The 15,077-nt window shown below is 46.7% G+C and overlaps 1 protein-coding gene across 2 annotated transcripts in view; it reads left to right on the forward strand.

The window, feature by feature from the left end:
• The first annotated feature begins 1,634 nt into the window (after positions 1–1,634).
• ACSL6 (acyl-CoA synthetase long chain family member 6) overlaps positions 1,635–15,077 on the forward strand; it is a 57,212-nt gene continuing 43,769 nt past the window's right edge. The window contains exons 1-5 of one of the 2 annotated variants that reach the window (XM_068697927.1): positions 1,635–1,769; positions 4,258–4,366; positions 5,040–5,167; positions 6,406–6,835; positions 7,621–11,436. In XM_068697927.1, coding sequence (XP_068554028.1) covers positions 11,388–11,436 — 49 coding nt within the window. In that variant the 5' untranslated portion in view covers positions 1,635–1,769; positions 4,258–4,366; positions 5,040–5,167; positions 6,406–6,835; positions 7,621–11,387. Of the gene's footprint in view, positions 1,770–4,257; positions 4,367–5,039; positions 5,168–6,405; positions 6,836–7,461; positions 7,598–7,620; positions 11,437–15,077 lie in introns of those variants that run through there. The other variant, XM_068697929.1, reaches the window with a different exon arrangement.

Below are 15,077 nucleotides of genomic sequence, written 5' to 3' on the forward strand. Positions count from 1 at the left end.
AGATCTGCACACTTGCTAAAACCGGTGGGATTCAGCATGTTGGAAAAAATGCCTCTGGTTGTGTGGGAGCTGGTGACATGCACCTAGCATGTAGGCTGATGTGTCCCCATCCCTCCTGGGGCATCTGCTGCTCTTGGGCATGGTGCAGGTGCACAGCTGAACACAAACCAACTGAGTTTGGCACACATTGCAGAAAAGGGCAGGGTATGGAAGTTTAGTCCTTAAAATAAAGGATACCTTTAACACGTGCTATTTTTTGTTATTTTATTGTTATTTTTGGATATAGTTCTAAGCTAAATTATGAAAGAAATATCACTTTTCAAGCTATATCACATATGTTTCTTACTTTTTATCCATCTTATTCATGGAAATCTCTGGCAAAATAAAAATAACTTTCTGGAACACAAATCCTACAAGGAGTGGCTGAGGGAACTGGGGTTGTTTAGTCTGGAGAAGAGGAGGCTCAGAGACATTATTGCTCTCTACAGCTACCTGAAAGGAAGTTGTGGGGAGCTGTGGGTCGGCCTCTTCTCACAGATACCAAGTGATAGGACTAGAGAGCATGGTCACAAGTTACACCAGAGGAGGTTCAGGTTGGAAATGACGAGATGTTTCTTCTCAGAAAGAGCAGTCAGGTACTGGGACGGGTTGCCCAGGGAGGTGGTGGCGTCACCGTCCCTGGGGGTGTTCAAGGAAAGGTTGGACCTGGTGCTTGGGAACATGGTTTAGTGGGCGACATTGGTGGTAGGGGTGGTTGGAACAGATGATCTTGGAGGTCTTTCCCAACCTTAATTATTCTCTGATTCTGTGATTTTATGATTCTTCTCACTTACAGGTAGGTAGCCTCCAAAGAACGACAAAATTCTTCTGACCTGTATTTCCCTGGTTTTATTTAAATTAAGGTAACGTAGCTATTATTTCCCGCTTTGTGAACCAGGCAGTATAAAATGAGTGTCCCATTTACTTTAAAATTTTCCCTTTTCTAACTGCTAGGAAATAGAAATCACATTTTTTCTAATTCAGGCAGCTAACTGAAAAGCAGCACGAGTTATATGGGATAAATCATCATGGTTCCACTACTGTTCTGTTTTGTAGTTGCCAAAACCATGAGTGAAACCAAAAAGAGAAGTTGCTGTGAGGCAGCAAAACCCAATTTCATCCCCCGGGTCACGTTTCGCCGTCCCACCTGGAGCGAGGCTGTGGGGGCTGCACTCCGGCTGCTGCACGGCTGCGGGCAGAACCCTCTCGGGCAGGAGTTTCTCCACGATCAGCAATGTTTCACCAAGAAAAACCCCGGGAGTCAGACGTTAGAGAGCCCTGAATGAAGTTTGTGGAGCAAAGCATCTCAAATTGCTTCCTGGATCCACAGTAGCTGCAAGATCCTTCCTGTGAGTTTAATCACATCCTGGCATATCCAGATCAGCTGAGAGCAACGTCACTGTTTAGAGTTGCTGTGCTATTTTTAAGCAATGAAACAACAATTCGTCTGTCACACACTTCAAACAAAATTTTTTCTCTGTGACTCTGATAATGTTTGTCCCACCAAGCCATGGAGACCGTCGCACAAAGCCGGTGTCCGTGGTGGAGTGGTGGAGAGGCAGCACTGCGTGGCAGCACCCCGCCGCTGCTAGCGGGCTGAGGGCAATGATGCAGTGCTGGGAAATCAAAGCCAGTCGTGCTCAGGGCATTCAAAGGAGAAAGGAAGGGGATGCTTGACACTGCTGTGAGGATTTCACCCTGTTTTTCCCCACCTGGGTGCGGAGAAATAGGTATCTCACTTGATCGTCTAATAAAATGCAGCGTTTCATTTTTTTCCACCTGTGGGAAAAGAGATTTAGGCTGGGGCTATAATGATGTCATTTGGAAGCAAGCAGCAAGCAGTGCCTTTATCACCGTTGGCCAGAAGTGTCATAGGAAACACAACATCCTTCCTACTCCTGTGCCGCTTGTTGGCAGCTCCAGCTGCTTTCCCTCTCGCCAGGGGAGAGAGGAAAACATCTCCCTGTAGGGAAAGCCTTATCCTGGCTTAGAAGTTCTCAAGGTCTTTAGTGTGCCTGAAGACAAGTAATTGCTTTAGCATCCAGGAGGTGTTTTCCAAATTCTAACATAGATGGAAATCAAAGCCTTCTATGCATTTCTTAGACCACTTGGTTTTCCAACACACTTATATCATCCGTCCTTAAACTCAGCACTGCAATGTTTCACTTATGCTCAACCACACAAACTCGGCTCAGGCATGTTTCTACTTGATGGCTATGAAAGCCCCAAAAATCTGTATCAATAGCTACATCATAACGTCGTCATGTATTCGTGCAGGCGTGCGAAAATAGAAATTCTGTCTGAAACTCTCAGTGCCACCTGGGAGAAAGGCGTAATCCCAGAATTTACCTGCTCGTGTTTCTGCTTTTCTTTCATAGAAAGTAGACAAAAATAACTCTCTCTCTTTTTTTTTTTTTTTTTTTCCCCTGTTAATTTTGTCCATTTTCATTTCACTAACCAACTTCCTCCTTTTGGTTCCATTATTTCAAACTCTGCTCAAATAAACCTAATGTTGTATTGCTATTTCCTCTTCCAAGAAAATCACCACCGGTAAGTGTGTGAATAAGCACAGCCCCGTGGGATAAGTTAGGTCACTGCTGAAGCCCAAGAAACAGGAGCAAAGAGCGTAATTTTGAGGTTTCTCACAATTCCACAGTCACTTCAGTGTCCCCTTAGGTATCAAAGTGTCTTCGTGTTTCTGCTCTCTGAGCCCATGGTTTTCAGGAATGATAACAACTGCTTCTGCAGCGGTCTCCAGTTTGGGAGGTATAACCTGAGACACTTTCTGAAATTACGGGTTATACTAAACCTGACACAAGCAACAAGTGAGTGCCTGCAACTTTGCTTTCACAGAGAGCATCACTGCATTTGTGCTTACCGATTTGCGGGTGGAAAGACAGGTTTCAGAAATGTGACCGTGCATTTTGGAGCCCTCCACAAAATAGCTGTTTCATTTTAAAATTACTTGATGATGGGCTCTTGGCTCACATCTAACTGGCTCACTGACCACTCTGAATTTCTGGGTGGTTTTAACTACACTATGGGCATTTGGCTGTCTGGCAGCACCATCCTTTGTTTCTGTTGCCTTAGCAGCAGTGAAATTACTTGAGTTACCATCTCTCCTGTTGGGTATAAAAAGATCAGGTCAATAGAAATATTTCTGAGGTCATTAATGAAGTGAATTATTCATCTGCTGTATATAGTAAATGCAATAGCTTCTTGCATGTCATTCAATATGAATGTCTAAATGTAATTAATGAGCATGAGATGGCCCTCAGCTTTTTGAGCTACTACTAAAGAACATACTAACTTTACCAAAGAACATAAAAGACAAGATGAATCAGGCAGATCAAAGGTCTGTCATGACCCAGTGTGCTATGAGCAGCAGTGGATATTTAAGGAAAAGGTGTGAGATACGGAGTACACAGAAAGATCTTTCCTTGTGATGTCTTCCTGACAGATGGCCCTTGGTGATATAAGAAAACTCCAACACAAATGTTACATCTGATTGTTGTATTTAATGCCACAAATAATGTTATTTTCTGTAAATTTAACAATATTTTGAACCTAAGCATAGTTTTTCTGTCTGAGATCCTGGGCAGAGTAAGACTCACGTAGAGCCCCTTGCTGGTTTTAGTGATGCTGTGTTCCCACGCCCATGTCTGTGCTTACCAACACTGTGATTCCTGTGCTTCCCCAGCCACTCATCATCACTTAGATGGCTAGACTTGGCCCTGAAGATCTTTTTCAACCTGGATGATTCTGTGATTCGAACATAGCAAAATCATCCTAGAACATTTCCTACTCAGCTTCAGAGAGTATTTGATATCACTGCATGCTTTCTGAAATTACATCCAGATGACATTACACAATGCCAGTCCTTTGTACTGTTAATTCTGGCTTTTAGTCCTGCTGATGACACATGCTGCTCTGAGTAGTTCTTCTGAAGTAATTATATCATACAATGACATTTTCCCTTTATTTTGACTGACGTAAGGCAAACACTTTATCCTTTTGATTTTGTTTATGTTCTATTTTACACGTTCAGTTCTCCATCCATGCATTCAGATAAGGATTCGTTTCTGTTACATTTACATTGTTAGACCATACGGTGGAATTTATTCCACTGCAAGATATATTCTTTCATTCCAAACAGTAATGAAAGATTTCACAGCCATTTTAGCTGTTATGTTGCTAACACTGATCTGTTCTTTCCAGGTGGCACCACCGGACTCCACACTGATGCTCTTACAGTGCTTCTAGAGTGACCACCGAGTTCAGACTCAGCCTTGATATTCACATCTCATTTATCTTCAATTTTGAACAGGTTTCTAAATTCTTAACCTTATTGTTACAAAACTTATGTGACCTATCCTTTCTATCTTCTAATTAAGCCAACATAAACAAACAGCTGGCAGTCGTTCATAGCAAGTGGAGAAACAGCACACACACACAAAAAAAACAAACAGTAAATATCTCGTTGTCTGCAATGAAAATGCTGTGGGCTCTTGTTTAAAAGATGCTCCATTTCAGTACAACCTAAATATATTAAATCATGAATAAATGTATGAAAGAAATAGTAATAAGAAGTCATACAAAAAGCATTTCAACCTGCACCTTCAATGGGATGTTTCTGCTGCTCTGACTTCTGCTGCTTTTGCTGGCATTGGCTCAGTCCCCAGCACTGTGTGGCTGCTTGAGCTCTGACAGCAGATGGCAGCTTACTCAAAAATAGAGGGGCAAAAAGGATTACTACAGGAGAAAACAAAGCGGAAAGATCGCTGGCACGCTCTGCCAGCCTGCTGCTGTTGGCAAGGTCACATCATTGATCAACAGCAAAATTCAGCCATGAGGGATCTCTGTGCTTGCCTAGGCTGGGGAAGTGAAGTGCTTTGCTTCTCTGTGTAACATTTACAGAATAAAAGGAGCCTGGTCGCTTTTTAAATAACATGATCGACACTTCATCAAGTCACCAGCGTATATGACCTGTCACTTTACAGTCACAGCACAACCTCATTGCCTGCACACTGCTGCAAACACTGGTGTCAACAGATCTGCCTCAGCTCCCTGTTCACCCTCCTCTTGAGACTCCTCCACGGCCTGATGAAGAAGAGAAAGAGAAGCAAGGGTAATTTAACAGAATAAAATTGTTCTGCTCCTATGAATCCTTCACCTTAAACCTGTGACAAAATAAATAAATAAATAGGTAAATATTATTCTTCAAAACTCCACTTCAATTTGAGTTACAATACTGTCAGAAGGTGGCACTTTCACATGGGCTAAGGCATTAGCTTTGTCATTTCTTTACTCAAGAGGTGCGACCCATTAGCCACAACCCAAATCACCATATCTGTGTTTCTCCATTATCCAAACCCAAGGAGAATTAATCTAACAGAGGCACAAAGGTCATTGCAGTGTATGTTTCTATTTATACAAGGGAGTTGATGCTTTACTGCCAGATAGAGGTGTACCATAATTTGCCTCAAGAGAATGAATCTTTACTGACCAGCCTCAGTGAGATAAAAGTGTGCTCCTGTTCATTGGCAGGAGTCTTCTGGATTCAGGCTGTAAGTGTGTCCTCTAAGCCAGAAGAAGTTAAGCTAAATATCTCCTTTTTGCCTTATGTGATTGCAGCATGAAGGGTTATGAGATTAAACAACTGTTCTGTCCAACTCTGATATCTTAATTTGTTCCGGAAAACCCACAACAGTACCACTTGTTTTCTCATTTCTCACTGTAATGTAGGAAGAGCAGGGCTAGAACGCATTGTTCTCAAAAAGCTCTTGTAAGTTCTGACTTTGTTTTTGTAGCTGGAGCCCTCTGAACGGGCATCAGCTCTCTCCTTGCATAACCCTACCAGGAGTAGCTCAGAGAGTTCATGGTAATGAAGGCACGCGAACAGAAACAAATCAATAAAGGAGGGCATTGCATCACTTCTAGTCTGATACCTGCTGGTGTTTTTGTGTCCTCAGAATGAAACAATCTATTTTTCTTCATTTGCATAGGCAGTCCACTGACTTTTCCTGTGAACAGTTAAATAATGGTTTTGTCTCCAGCCTTTTCTTGCAGCCAGGAAGATTTTTGTCACTACATCATTCATCTCAGCTAACACTTGTGCATAGGTTAAAGAAAATGAAATTAAGGAGAGATATTAGAAATTCTCCCTTTGTAAATTGCTTCAGAGTCCAAGAATTACGATTTGTGTGCATATGTGCATTTACCAAACTAAATGTCTTTACTGTGAAAGCTTAACAGATAAAAGTCAGTTTATTAACACTGTTCCTACATCAGGTGGGACCCTCATTATACCAAGTAGAGCTACAAGGTTAAGAAACATTTTTTTTTTTTTTTTTTTTTTTTCTGCAGAAAGTTTGCACCTGTCAGAGCTGCAGGGGCACTAACAGGCTTTGACGGCCCTGACCAACCTCAGCTGGGCCTCTGCCCACACCCTGCCCATGGACCCAGCCCGTTTAAGCTCAGCCTTGGGGTCTTCACAATTTCTGCTGGTGTTGCAGAAGTGTTGTTCTCCAGCTCAGCTGCAGCCATGCCTCTCCCTGACCATGCACCCTGGTGATTTGGACCCTAACCTGTGGATGGACTTCCTGACTTGCCTCAGACCTGCTTCATCACCGCACAGTTACTGATGGGCTTGGTGCTGGGCTGCCATCCCCAGCCCTGCTTGCTGTGCTCGGGTACCAAGAGGCTGCACCGTGGCTGCTGAGGCCCCTGCCCTTCATCTGTATTGAGCGTGGTTCCTGGCTTGTAGGGAGCAGCTGACCCCCGCTGTATTCAAACAGTAAGTTTTCTCCTGCCAATAAAACTGCTTCTGTTGGTGTGCATCATAGCTGAAACAAAAGCTGTCAACAAATCCAAAAGTTTTCAATTGAAATTGGTAATACAAAACTTTGGGATGCTTTGGGTATCAATGTAGTGTGTAGAGGAAGCCTTTGCTCTGTTTGACTTGGGGGATGACTTACACTTGAGTTCAAGGGGCTGATCTTACCTCTTCATCTAGCCAAAATACCCTTCTTAAATCTTCAAAGTCACAAAAAAAAGGGGGAGCTGGCACCAAACAGCGTGGTTATATGGATTTTAGCAGCACTTTGTATTGTTTTTTTGGCTATGGTATGCAAAGCTAACTTACTGAATTGTCAATCCCATCACTTCTTCTCGATTTGGGCTGCCAACCAGCACAGGTCTGTGTGCTGTGCCCGTAGCAAACACATCATCTGCCCACCCCAACGCTGTGCTGCTCCCCAGCTCTGCCCAAATCCCTCCGTACGAGGTGACCGCGGGTAAATAGCGCAGGGACTCAACCCTACTCTCTTCCCCAGGTGGAAAGGAAGGCTGGCTGGGGAAGAGCCGGGCCCAGGAGCAGGGGGAGCGGAGCAGGGCAGAGCCGAGCCCAGGGCCGGGGCCCCGGGGTGGGCGCGGGGCCGGGCGCCGCCGCTGTCCGTGGTGCTGCAGCGCCGGGGGGCGGCTCCTGAGCCGCGGGGGGAGCCCAAGCTGGCGGCGATTCAGCGGGCCCAGCAGGAAAGTGCTGTAGCCCTTCCCACAGGTACGTGTATTATTTTTTTCCAGAAAGTCTGTGAGGCGTAGTTCTGGAAAGTGGATGCCAAGAAATGGGCTTGGTTGAGGTCCTGAGCCAGCTGATGGAGACTCGCCTCTATCACTGATAGCAGGGGGGGGGGTAAAGCAAATATCTCAACTTCAAGAAAAAGACCTGACACAAGTGGTTCACACTTTTCTAGCTCTGGGACAAGGTAATTATAAGATGGAAAGCTACAGGCTCTTTGGGTTCCTCTGTTATCAAAATTACTTGTTTCTAAATTGACTCACAAAAGCCTTCTCATGCTTTTAGATATGGCAAATTGGGTGATGCTGTGGATTCCTCTTCTCCACAATTTGCTTTAAGGTATAGATTAAAATTTGTGGTTTCTCCCTTCATGTGAGCAGTAGCCCTGCTGGTAATAATGTGAACTGGCCAACCAGTTCACAACTTAACACCAGATGAAGGATCAAGGTGAAAACTCAAGGTGTCAAACCAACTTGCAAGTCAAGGTAAATGAAGGGGGAAAAAAAAATCCCTGCCCAGGAACAGAAAGCAAGGAGCTCTGAACAGCAACAAAAGGAGAGGGAGTTTCTGCTCACTGGACAGGCTTGGGACATTTTGGAGCCGGGCATGTAATGGTTTGATATTAGACTAGCTTGCTTGGCAAGGGGTAATATAAAGCTCCAGAGAAACACTGAGACATGATTGGAATACCATCAAACATCTTTTGAATCTACAGAAAAGGAAAGCTGAAATAGCATCCTGAATAGCATCTTTACTTAGCAGATTCTTGCATTGATTGCCTCAACTGATGTTGAATTATACAAGGGCAACATGATCTGATAATTCTGCAATGAGACAGAAAAGAGGGCATGATTACCATCATAAGAAACCAGAAGGGCAGACAGCTGATACTGAGATGTGGGGGAGTGCTGAGTCACTGCATTAGGTGCTGCCATAGTAACTGTTTACCAGCTGGTTGGGGGTGAGGAGAGATTGAAAAACCTGAAATAGAAATTTAACAAGTTATAGCTCGAAAGATTACACATCTTTAAAAGCAAAATTTATCAGAATGGAACACTTTCTAAGAAGCTTTTTTTGTATTAATGTTACTTGGGGGCAACTAAATTACATCAGATTATTGAATGGGCACAGAAGAGTATCAAGAAATAAGAAATTGATGACATATCTTCTCTTTTAGACTAATGTTATTGCACTTAATTGTGTGAAGAAGTAGGAAGCACTTTGAATTTGTTTATTCACAAGGATTTGGCATAGTTTATATTTCCTACTACCCAGACCAAGCTGTGATGGAACGGAGTAGAAGGATCTTCTGATAGTGACAGGTCTGGGAATGAATTTGAGAACTTCTCATAGCTTAGAGAGGAATGTGAGTGCAAAGTCCCTGGCTGATATTTCCTGCTGTTGTTCTCTGGTGTGGATATTAAGAAGATTGTTGTTGGTCTGTTACTGGTTTAAATCTCCTGGTGGTGTAAGGTATGGCCTCCGCAGCAGAGATGGCTCTCATATTGTAGCAATTTTGGACACTTCTGTGACTCATGAGTTCTGAGTAAGATCCTCAGTGGGGAAAATTTCAGCATCATGACAGGTGTCTGTCACTGACACCTCTAGAAACAAAATCTCCATTGGTATCATCCTAATGAGGGACACGATGAGAGCACCAAAATAGGCTGCTACAGGGGTGTGAGCAACTTCTGAAAATGACCTCAGATGGACCTTGTGATCAGTTGGGCTAAGTTTGCCCTGGGGTCTATTGTACAGAGAAGCAGAAATCTACTAAAGGCAGAAAATACAAGTCAAGCCTTAGAGGGTTTACATGCACAGAGGCAGGAAGCTTGTGGTGAAACACAGGATGTCACCAAATTTTTAAAATCTACATAGAGATCGGAGGAGCTGCTCCAGGAACTGATGAGGTCAGGAAAGCTCTTCCTTGCAGGGCACAGGCAGACACCCTGTGAGTGCCCAGAGGTCCAGGTGGTAGCTGCTGTGTCAGTGATCTTCACTTCTCTGCCAGGAGCAGGAAAGGTGTTTCAGGACTCAGTGCACAACTGGATGTGCCAATCTTTGCTGTAAAGCTTAGCGGAGTTCTGGGAGCTGGTGGACTTTAACCAGTTCCTGCTACTCCCTCCACTTCCCTAGAGAAATATTATTTAAAAAGATCCGTTGCCTGAAAAGCCAAGTGATCCCATGTGATTAGGATGATTTAACTTGTCCTATCCATCAGCTCCAGTATTGCCATTTCTGGGCTCCTGCAAACTTCCATTAGCCAGAAGCAGGGCTCAGCAAATAGAACTGGTGGTTTGGGGGAAGTCTGGGCTTTCTCAGACATAGTGGCTGTGGGATTTTGGTTGCTTGCGGAAAACAAGATCTTCTGACAGTCTTCAAGCACACAAAACTTGTTGCAGGGAGGAACATACAAAGTGGGGTAGAAAATGTTCTTCCTTATCTAGAAATAAGATATCAGCAAGAGGCTAGACAACAGCTCATAATTAAAATAGACTGTATAGCAGCAGAGATGATTTTCCAAGTCCAATTTCGTAGCTGTTTTGTTTGATTTTGACACCAAGTGTGGCTGAAGTCACAATAGCTGCACAATTACTTGTTAGCACACTTGATGATGTCTTTTTGCTTTGAGACCAAGGATCTCGGAAGCCCACTTTACTTGAGCAGTTGGATGTGGCAATTTCCTAACAGGTTGCAAGAGTGGGCAGCAGTGACACCAATGCAAGTGACATCAGTTTAGTCTTTCATATGCAGGATTTTTTTTAAAGTCCTTTTCACAGTGAATCAGAAACCACACTTGAAAAGTGTCTTTTTCCCTTCAAATGGAAATTCTTCATTTATGTCAGCTTCATTTTCACCTTAAAGAAAACCAAAAGTCTTTATTTTCTAAGGAAGCATATACCCTGGACAGCTGTAATCAGTGCTGAACAAGTGTTAATTCCTCATACATGCAGGGATTTCCTTGGTGAACCTTGCTCCATGCTCACAAAGAGTTAAGCAGCTGCACATCACAGCTTTGAGCCAGTTCTGCCTGCCTTGCAGATCTGCCATGTTACTCGCTCAGAAGGCTGAAGAACAAGGCTGTGGTGTGCGTCCTTCCCTGTGCCATTCCTGACCCACTTTACCCCCCGGTGCTGTGATTACCAGGGGATGTAACATTGGAGTCACTGCTGGCACAGCCATGTAAAGCCTTTTTTCTGCAAAGCCTTTCTCTTACCATGGAGCCCAGATTAATTTTCTGCTACCAGCTTGTTGGGGGAAAGGTGGAATCCCTCAGAACATAAATCTGCTGTCTCCCCACACCCCCCTCACGTTATTTGCCATCACTAGCGCCTTTTATCTCCTTTTGTGCACAGCCATTCACTGCGTTTTAAGGCGTTAAAATATCTGGAAGCGATGCTCATCCGTCTCCTAGGCACTGGAGCTGGAGGTATTTCGCTATTTCAGCTGGGCAGGGCTTTCAGGACAGCTCCTGTGCAGCAGAGATTCCCTCGGACCAGGAAAGGGAAGCACCAGCCATGGCGGAGCAAAGTTTCCCCCCTTCCTCTCCCCCTCCCCTGATGCCCTCTTTGCGCGTTCAGGGGAAGGAAGGGATGCTCCGGCCCTGGCAAGACGAAGCCGGAGGGCTCGCCGGGATGGGGAGAGGAGGAGGAGAAAAAGGAAAAGGAGGGGGGCTGCTAAAAATACCGCCCTGTGCCGGGGGAGCGCGCCGGGCCGGGCTGCGCTGCGCAGTGAGCGCGCCGCAGTGCGCGGAGCGGGGAGCGCCGCAGGCATGCTCGGCCCGCTGCTGGGCTCCGCCGGCTCCGGCTGCCTGCTGCTGGGTGAGTGCCCCCCCGCCGCTATATCGCGACAGGGCCGGGCTATCGCGACATCCTCGCGGCAGCTGGAGAGCGGAGGGGGGCGGCTCCGGGGCTGGGGATGCGCGGTGGGGGCTCGGCCGGGCGCGCTGCTTCATCCATCCCCCAAGTAGCCCCCAGATTTATGTCCCAGGGGTTCTCGGTCCGGTGATTTATTTGGAGTGGGGCTGGGAAATAGGGCAGCGTGCGTGGGTGTGCTGCTAGGGGTGCGTGTGCTCGTGGCGGTGTCCGTGTGCTCGTGGATGCGTGTGCGTGCTCGTGCGCTGTACCCGCTGGGCAGGGGGCTGTGTTCAAATCCCATTGTCTGTGGGCAGGCACGGCGCTTCAAAGCGTGTCTGGGTTAGAAAATGACCGCAGGTCTGAGGTAGGAGGCTCTCTGGCAGGTGTTTAGGGGTTCAGCTTTAAGTGGTCTGCTGCACTCGCTCAGGTGTGGGTGCTTTGAATCCGGGAGCGGTGCCTTTTCCAAAGGAAGGTGAGGTTCAATGCCCGTGCTGTTTCCCCTTTGTCCAACAGCTTTCCTCTAAACAAGCAGACTTCCAAGGGGAAGAAGTACAAAAGGGAAAATGATTTTTAAAGACAGCATCTTCGCATTATTAGGTAAATATTCTGCTGGGTAGCACCAGGAATGGAAAACATACAGCGATTGTTTATGTGCATGTCTGCTTGCTGCTTCTGACTCTGAAAAGGAATGTTTCACCCTGAAAAAAATAGGGACCCCAGTATTGCTGGCCTGCATTTTGTCTTTGAAAATATCCTGGCAGCTCCCATAAAGTCGGTGGGTTTACAGTTGCTTATATCAGCAGCTTGAATCAGCTGCTTCCGAGCTGTAGCAAAACTCATGCGGCGCTAATTTTGCCCGAAGGGAATTAGATGGGTGAATCAGAAAGCAGGACTTGGCTGGGAGGCTGCAGGCAAGTGTTTGTTACAGTATTTTGGGCCCGGGGCCCCAGGGACTGCTCTGAGCTCCATTACCGGCTGGGGCAGGCTTGTTTATGACAAGGAGGAGAGGAGGGCGGGCTGGGGATGCCTCTCGTGGGCCAGCACCTGCTCCCAGGCCTCTGCGCGCACCCTGCGGCATCGATCCCAGTGCGTCCCCGTGCCTCCCGTCTCAGTGCTCGCTCTGCTGCATCCAAATGCATCTCCCTCTTGGCTCCTGCTGTCCCAAAGCGTTCCTCCATTTGGGCACTGCCCTGGCTCGTGGCCTCCCTTAGTTCCTTGCCCATTTGATTTTAATGTGGGTGGGGACTTCAGCCTAACGTGATCTACGGAATAGGTGTCCTTGGAAGACTGATGTGCCACTATTGCCTCTGGCAGACACAGCACAACTCACCTAAGGGAGATGGATCCCGTTGGCACAGGGGGGCTCTATCTGACCCGGCAGTGCCACGTTTGCTCAGCTGCATGATTCTGGCTGCTGCTCTTGCTCGTGGTCTCAGTCTTCTGGTGGCTCCATCCCGTAGGCATCACTCTGTGCTGCCAAGGAAACGCAGTGCCTGTGCCGATTTGCTGAATGAGGTGCTCTTGGGTGGCCATCACAGCCCAGCCCAGCACTCTAGGTTATTTTAAGTGAATTTCTTGCATCTTTACAAAGGTTTTGAGTAGTTGAGGATGGGTCTGTAGTGCTCACCTCAGTGAAATAAAGGTGTAAGTCAGAGAAGGACAAAGACAGAGATTTCCTAATGTGCAGATGAGCTTTGTTACCTGGTTGATGTAAGAGCAAACGAGCCCAACAACAACCCCTGCCCCAGGGAGCCTTGGGCTGGTTTGGCTGAAGCCTGATGAGGTTACAGCTGAGGCCCCTGCTCCTCTCCCCTTGAATGAAAACAGGGAATCCCGGAGACTTCCCCACTCTTCTCTTCCCTCCTCACCTCATGTGACTGCATCCCTGCGTCAGCCCTACCACTCAGCACAGAGGGGGTCCCTGTGCTCCCCTGGCTCCTGCTGGCCAAGGGGAACCTGTGGAGACACAAGGAGGAGGCTCTGTCCCGCCACCACCGCTACATCCCCAAATATTTGTCAGTGTGTGCTTGCGAAGGAAGCAGAAGGTTAACGTGGCACTGCAAGAGACTTCCACAGTCCCTTTTCTAAATCCTGTTCTTGCACTGTGACACAGGAGTCCTTGAGGATGCCCCAAAATGTAGGTCTCAGGGTAAGGAACGTTTCCTGCCACACTTTGTGTGGGAAACAGCAGATGCCCAGGGCTGCTCAGACCAACCCATGGAGTGCTCCTGCTGCAGGGGAGGCAAACCTCTGTCATTTGATGGGATATATTTAGTTGCTTTTATTCTCCGTCTCTCTATTACTTTCCTGTTTGAACAGTTGCTAGATACCATCAAAAGGAAAGAGGAAATGTTTCTGGATTTCTCTGCTTGCTTGCGGGGGGAAGGCAGCGCACAGCAATTTTTCTCTGCTGCTCTGGACTAATCTAGACATTGATTTGATTTTTGTCTTCACTCTACTATGGATATAATAAATATATTCAAGTAATGAAAAGAGGAGAAAAGCTTTGAAGACAGATGGTAAACTGAATTAACTGAATACCCGTGGATGTAGGAAAGCTGCCTTGGGAGCAAGCCAGGGACAAAGAAATACCACATCGCTCCAGTAAGGGTACAACTGCCGTGGTTTTTGCATCACCAAATGCTGCAGAGCACCACTGGGTTTAAACCTTTCCTTTTTATTACATTTCTATGAGGAATTTGAGAGGAATATCAGCATCTTCCTTCCTCCACACTACACCATTGCAAGCAACCCGGCAGCAGGTCGGGGTGAGAGGGAAGCAGCAGGACGCAGGCACCAAGCGCGGCTCTGTTCCCATGGCTTTCATCTTGGCTTTGCTAGATTAGTCCTCCACGCAGACCCAAACAAAACGATCGGCTTAATCACCTTCTTTTTTTATCATCAAGGAAGAAGAAGGAAGAGCAGCTATTAATACAATTTGTATTTTTAAGTGCTCTGCGTGCGCTCCTTTGGCGATGGATCAATACAAGTAATGAGGTTTTCTCATGGCTGCTCTTCACGTCCCTTGTGCTGCTGAGCGAAGCCAAAGCCCTGCAGGTCCCTGGCACCAGGGCCTGAGCTGTCCTGGTGCCGTTTTGCAGGGCTGCAGGCACCAGGTCCATGGGGAGCGACGTGCTCTGTGCTCTGCTGCTGCCCTCGGCCCTCCGGAGAAGGTCCTGGTGCCCAAACTGCTTTGACCTCTCTGCTCCTCTCCCTCTCAACAAGGGGCTGGCAGTGCCCATGAACCAGATACCCTCTGACCCTGGGAGCTGGTCAGATGCAGCGGAGTGAGGAGTGCCAGAGAGCACCTGGCTTTGTACTGTGGATTAATAGGCTTGAATTTTATCACTAAAACCCATAAAACCCCACCTTAAGAGTGGGATTCCTCACGCTTCTTTCTGAGCTTCCCTGTAGCTTGCTGTGAGCCCAGCCTGGCTCCCAAGGGACTTTTCCTTCCAGACGCGCTGACTCCGAGTCCTTGCAACTCCTTTTTCTGGAGCCTCTGAGGAACCGAGCGTTGTTTCCCTACAGCGTGACACGGGTAGGTGTTTTGCTGAGCTCAGATTGATCGTCGTAGCGTGCGCTATCAGTGCTTATTGATGACA

The sequence above is a fragment of the Anas acuta genome, chromosome 14 (genome assembly GCF_963932015.1).
Source record: "Anas acuta chromosome 14, bAnaAcu1.1, whole genome shotgun sequence".
Classification (NCBI taxonomy): Eukaryota; Metazoa; Chordata; class Aves; order Anseriformes; family Anatidae; genus Anas; species Anas acuta.